Source organism: Lepidochelys kempii, chromosome 15 (genome assembly GCF_965140265.1).
Source record: "Lepidochelys kempii isolate rLepKem1 chromosome 15, rLepKem1.hap2, whole genome shotgun sequence".
In the NCBI taxonomy this organism is placed as follows: Eukaryota; Metazoa; Chordata; order Testudines; family Cheloniidae; genus Lepidochelys; species Lepidochelys kempii.
In genome coordinates, this window is record NC_133270.1 from 28122824 (window position 1) to 28128778 (window position 5955).

The following is a 5955-nucleotide window of genomic DNA, read 5'->3' on the forward strand; positions in this document are numbered from 1 at the left end:
ACCTGTAGAGGATATCCTTCCCAAGTAGTGTGAGCACCAAGCCTAGCACTCTTATCATTTGGATTTTAAATGGGACTAATGGTTTTAACAGTGCATTTCTGAAAGCTGTCACTTGCTCATGTCATGTAAGAAACTCCATCTGTTCAAAATGCAGGGCCACATTCCTCAAAATAGCACAACTTAAAACCACTAGCAATTTTCTTATTGCTTATTCAATCCAAACTCTGTTAAGATATGTACATTACAAAGCTAATTATAACTGGAATCAGACAAACCCCAGTTTTTCCCCCAATTTTAATGTGTTTTCAGAAAATTTAGAACACCAATTTGTGAGGATAAACTCCATTGGAGAGAGAAAATACAGAACGCAGGTAGCCACGGAGCTGAGGCACCTTCTTGATTATTGGCAGGATTTGAGAGTCCACCGTCTTCTGATCTGCCTTGCGTTGTTCTGTTATCTCATATTTCTAAAGAACAAAATTAAGAGAGAGTTAAAATACTACAGAGATTTAGACCCAGTTGGTTATCCCTACAGAGCTAAGGCTGGCTTCTTGCTTCCTGCCATGCCAAGGGCTTTTTCACTGAGTAAGCATTTCTCAGCATTCACTTGGAATTTTCCTTTCCAGGGAACAAAAAAACCCAACCAAAAATAGTTCTATCAGGGCCACAGGACTCAAGTCACCTCCAGTAGATAATTAAAGCTGTTTGAGTTTACACAACTGATAAGAGTTTATCTAAAAGAATAGGAATAGACCTTAGCTAAAAGAGCTGTTGCTAAATTTTATCAGCTGATGCAAACGGAGCCCCTAAAATCACAATACATGGAACACTTATGGACAAGAGACCACAGAATGCACATTAAGAAAATTCAGGGCTATTTTATGACTCTGTTTACAGTACACGATTGAGTCCATGCACACTGGAGATGCTGCTTTAAGAAGCTGTGTTCAAGCACCTCCTCAGTATGGAGTTATTTTGATAAACAGCAACATTTTAAGATGTCTTTCCCCCAGTGTTAGACACACACGGGGGGGAGGTAATATCTGAAAAGCACTATATCTTGAAAGTCTGTCTCCTTCACCAACGGAAGTTGGGTCTTAAAAAAAAAAAAAAAAAAAAAAAAAAGGATATTACCTCACTCACTTTGTCTCGAATATCCTGTGACCAACACAGCTGTTGTCAGATTCATGCATTTTAGTGGACTTGACCTTGCTTTCTTTTAAAATGTTCTTAAAAATTCTTAAATATTACATTTGTTTCCTTACTTCTTTCTCAGTGTCAAAGATCTCGCCTTCTTGATGTTTGGGCTTACGCAGCTTCTTCTTCTTAAAGTACGCATCAGTGAGATGTTTTGGAAGTTTCACCCCAGAGATATCAACCTTGGTAGACGTGGCAATAACGAATTTCTGGTGAGTTCTGCGCAGAGGGACACGATTGATAGCCAAGGGTCCTGGTGGCATAAAAAAAATACTCAGAAGGAGTTGCAATGTCAGCTTATCACTGGAGAAATAGTACTCCCTTTCTAGTTTGTGTCTTTAGCTACACTAAAAGGAAGGTCACTTTCCATTAGGATGATTAGGGTCTTCTTGCAGAGGACAGTTGGCTTCACTTACTAAAATCCGAACTAATAAATAAAATTAGGAGACGCCTTTCTCAAGGCTTCTGATAATGCTAAGAGTTTCCTTGCATTGTCAGTATTTCCAGGTATTAAAGCACAGTGATACTTTATTAAAAATGTGTTCTTTAATGTTAAACTTTTCGAATCTCTCAGTAGCTCCACAAGGCTTAACTGCAAGTTATTGTTACTGCCAATGATGTGCCCTCTTTTTCTAAAGGAAGGGCACTTCACTCCCTTTCTCAGATTTCCAGTGCTATCCAGTGTTTCTAGAACTGGAAGACTGAATGATATCAGAACTTAAACAGTCATATCACAGGTACCTCAGGCTAGTCAGAAAAATGTCTATTCACAGACAAAGGGTTTGGTGTTATTAGGAAAGTACAACAACGCTAATCATGGTAGAGTCTGAAGACAGACTTACAATGAATTCAACAGGAATTCAACAGACTTGAATGAATAAAGTTTCTTACCTGTTACCAGCAACAGACCACTAGCAAGCTGCTTCAGGAAGACCACACGCTGAAAACCAAACACAATAGGACATTAGTCTCAGACAGCAAAGCTAAATGCAGTTTGATGTCTGGGAAAATATCAGGAGCTGATTTTTGTACAAAAAATTTCAAAGGAGGAGACACACACTTTAGCCAGAAAGGCGAACGGCAGAACAGTACCAAATCCACAACACTGTAGAACAAAAACTATTCTGACAGGACCATTTCCAATGGCTAAGGAAACCAAACCAGAAACGTAAGTAGTTGGACTATGTTTAATTGTCTAGAACAGAACAGGAACTGGCTTGGGACCCAACAACTGCATTCCTAAGCAGCCCCTTTTGTAAGTTATATGGGTTTACATTGGGCAAAGTCTAGCAATCAATCAGCTGCAAGTCCCTCCAATTCTTTACCTATCACAGAGGTATAAGAAAGGCGTGGGCTACACTTCAATTTATAAATTGATGTACCTATGTCAGTCAGAGGTGTGGGGAAAACCGCCGCCCCTACCACTGACTGAAAAACTCCTTCTGTTGGTGTATGCTGCATTTACAATAGGGGGCTCTGCCATCAGAGGCTCTGTAGAGTATACAGAAACTTCTTCAAAATATTGGTAGAGCAGATGTGGCATGGAAGGGTATATGAAAGACAATTCTCCTGTACCTTGCCTCTGTGGCGACCAGTGAGAATGATCAGAACAGTTCCTGGAGTAATAGAAGCCCGCAGTTTCCTCTTGTGTTGGCAGAAGGGCTTTTTGCCATGACTCAAGAGCTTGCGAGGAACATCTTCAGTTGGGTAATATCTAGGCTAGAGAAAAAGCAGCAAATTATTAGCCAGAACCGCACTTTTACTATTCCATCAGTGAACTTAGTGAAAACAGTTTAATCTGAGTTTTGATCCTTCTGCTTTTAGCAGATGCAACACCTCTTCTCTCATGGGAAGACTATCTTTCCTAAAAGGCCATTTCCACCCTATCCCCCTTTAGATTTTGTGTTTCTCTGTTGTACCCAGGATTCACTTTGCTGCAGGCTAGCCTCTTATAGAAACTGGCACTTCTAAGTGATACATATTAGGTACACAATGTTGCATTTTGCATCAGATAGCTAATCAGTTACACAGCATAGAAAAAAATAAAAGTATGTTATTTGTGATTGTGTTTACAATTCACTAGAGAAGAAATGCCAGACTGTGCCCTACTGTGCTCCTCATTCATAGGCCTATGCCCATTCAGACAATGAATCTAGTCCATCATGGAGGGTGTCAGGGTATTCCCATGGAAATCTCCTTAATGCTGCATGTAGTAGTCTCCCTTACATGTCAACAGGCAATTAGCCCAGTAATATACACCCAGAAGCCAACGGTACACATTCTCTGATTCAGGCCATGTCTACACTGCCCCACAGAGGTGTGAATAGCAGTGCTGTAGCTCCCCCATGTGAACACTGTGGGTGTGAACTACAAGGTTCCTAGTTTGCCTAGAACAGCTGCTCCCCAGCTTTATTGTTAAGTGTACCACCTTCTTTTTAATAAAAAAATTATTGTGAAGTAAATGTATGGGGCATCAAGCTCCCATAGCATCAGTGGCGCACACACCAGTTAGGGAACACCTGTTCACAAAAGCCACAGTAAATATAAACGTGATGTGCATCTCTCTTTAAAAGCAAGACTCTTACTCCCCCCCCCACAAACCCGATATATTAATGAGTCACTATCTTAAATGCAAGTATCTACATAACAATTTTACAGTGCTATACAGGCAATCTATAGTGGAGATTATACTGTCTCATAGCCCAGAAGTACATCAACAGCAGCACTCTCTATGGAAGTTTTTCATTACAAAATAGGAAGCATATTCTCTTGTCATCTACGTCAGTGCAACTCTGTAACTCAGTGTTTAGCAGGAACAAAATTCTGCTTGTTCAATGTAGTTATTTTTCCCCCACTAATCGATTCTTACCATTTTACGAACTTTTACCACACGGTTGCCTCCATTCTTATCTCCCCCAACTGGTTTTGTGAGGGTAGCAGGTGCTTTCTCTCTTTTTTTCTTTTCTATCTATTAACAAAACAAACAAAAATTTCAAACAAGGTAACTTGTGAAACTTGAGACACAACGTCATTAGTTAAACGTGGAAATTCATCCCCTTTATACCTTTGTTTCTGGCGCATCATACTTGCGCTTGTACATGGCTTTTCTGGCATACATTGCTGATCGGGAATATTTCCCAATTCCTCGGGCCAGCACTGGGTTACGGCTTGCATGGTGCTTTCTAGGCTTCTTTGCCTTCTTCTCACCTGCCTTCTTCTCGCCTGCCATCTACCAAATATCAAAATAAAGTATAAGTGATGTGTCACATCAAAGAAAGAAACTGCACAGAAAAAATGTAATGGCTGCAAAAAACAAAAGCAAATTATACTTAAAAAAAATCCATGGTGTTCCTACGGTGGTCTTGAGACTATTTGGCTATATTTACTGTACTATCTTTTGCATCAAAGCCACCTAATCTACATGGAGCCTAATCAAGATGCACAGGACACCACATCCACTACATCTCACTTGTAACACAAGGCCACCTATATAGTAAATATAGGTGCTACAATTCAGATACCTGACCATGTCCAAAAGTACTAAAGCAGAGATCCCAGGTAAGAGGAAAACGCACATACAAGTTGGGGCTACAACTGCATGACAGCCCATAGACTAGGGAAGTAGAGAGAGGGGCAACAGCCAGCTTCTCATGCCCAAGGCCATAGCAACATGGTGACTTGGGGCTTTTACATGCTCTACTCTTATACATGCCCTAGACAGAGTCCCCAACCTAGGCAAGGCTCCGACATGATTTACCGCAAGGAGAAGAGACTGGAGGCGAAAGAAGAATCCCCCTCCTCTCTGTGCCCACCACCCATACGATCTGCCTCCGGCTGGAGCGTCCTCATACGTTTCGGACCGAAGGGTTCAAGCCGGGCTGGGTCTGCACTTTACAGACTCCCAACCTCTGCTCCGGCCGAGTCTGGTCGGCGCCCGGGGAAAGGGGCTCCTAGGATCACTCCCCACCCGAGGCGCTTTTCCACCCATTGCGGCGGCTGCCGGATCCCCAGCCACACAGTCACCAGAGCGGGCCAACCGCGGCCTACACCCCCGGAGTCACCGGGGCCCGCGAACTCCGCACATACGTGCGCCCCCGCATGCCTCCGGCCTCCCCGGAGCCACCGAGCCGGACCCGCGGGCCCTTCAGAGCCTCCTCAGGGCAGATGGCGGCAGATAGTAGTTACTGCTCCCCAGCAATAAGCGCCGCCACTCCGCCATTCTTACCTTCCTAGAAGGGAAAGGGAGCAATATCCGGGAACCCGGCTCTAAAGCGAGCCCAGCGTCTGACATCACCCCGTCCACTCCGGGGCACGCTGGGAGATGTAGTTTGTGGTCTCTAGCGGTTGCTGGCTGCCTGTAGGTTTCACTACGGAGCGGGGGAGCGTCAAGATCTGGGTCAAAGGGAGGACACTCTCGCCCTCTGGTTATAGAAGGGGGTAGTGGGATTTGGTCACGAGTGGGACTGCCTGGATTCTATCTTGGCTGGGGTTGGAGAAGAAGGTATGTGATGTGTTGAGAAGTTACAGGGCTTATGGGTTCTGTTCTTGGTTCTGCAGATGACTTAACCCCCCTCTCTAACGTAGCAAACAGCTAAGTGTTTAACTTCATTACCTGGAACTTGTAAAAGTTAAGTTTGTGTTAATCTGCAGAATTGGGGCCTTGATTAATAATAAACCTACACCTATCAGCGTCATGGTTCCATATAGTTTAGTTTACCAGTCTGTATGTAGCCACTTCACAGAGTTGTATAAAGGTTA

The 5955-nt window shown here is 43.3% G+C and overlaps 1 protein-coding gene across 2 annotated transcripts; it reads right to left on the reverse strand.

The window, feature by feature from the left end:
• Nucleotides 1–279: 279 nt before the first annotated feature.
• Nucleotides 280–5503, reverse strand: RPL6 (ribosomal protein L6). 2 transcript variants are annotated; one of them, XM_073312318.1, is made up of 7 exons: nt 5423–5503; nt 4262–4426; nt 4067–4165; nt 2773–2916; nt 2089–2137; nt 1266–1450; nt 280–467 (listed from the first exon to the last, which is right to left on the reverse strand). In XM_073312318.1, exons 1-7 carry the CDS (start codon nt 5486–5488, stop codon nt 315–317), a joined length of 861 nt encoding a protein of 286 aa, XP_073168419.1. In that variant the 5' UTR covers nt 5489–5503; the 3' UTR covers nt 280–314. The 2 variants fall into 2 exon arrangements, with proteins under 2 accessions (XP_073168419.1, XP_073168420.1); XM_073312319.1 differs by lacking the exon at nt 5423–5503 and adding an exon at nt 5284–5308.
• Nucleotides 5504–5955: the final 452 nt, after the last annotated feature.

Bases quoted from the DNA above. Each gene is read 5' to 3' on its own strand.
- RPL6 (XM_073312318.1), bottom strand. From the start codon at position 5,488: ATGTCAGACGCTGGGCTCGCTTTAGAGCCGGGTTCCCGGATATTGCTC. The intron at 4,427-5,422 runs GTAAGAATGGCG...GATATTTGGTAG, and splicing joins TCCCTTTCCCTTCTAGGAAG to ATGGCAGGCGAGAAGAAGGC. The intron at 1,451-2,088 runs GTAAGAAACTTT...TTATGCCACCAG, and splicing joins TGGTCTGTTGCTGGTAACAG to GACCCTTGGCTATCAATCGT.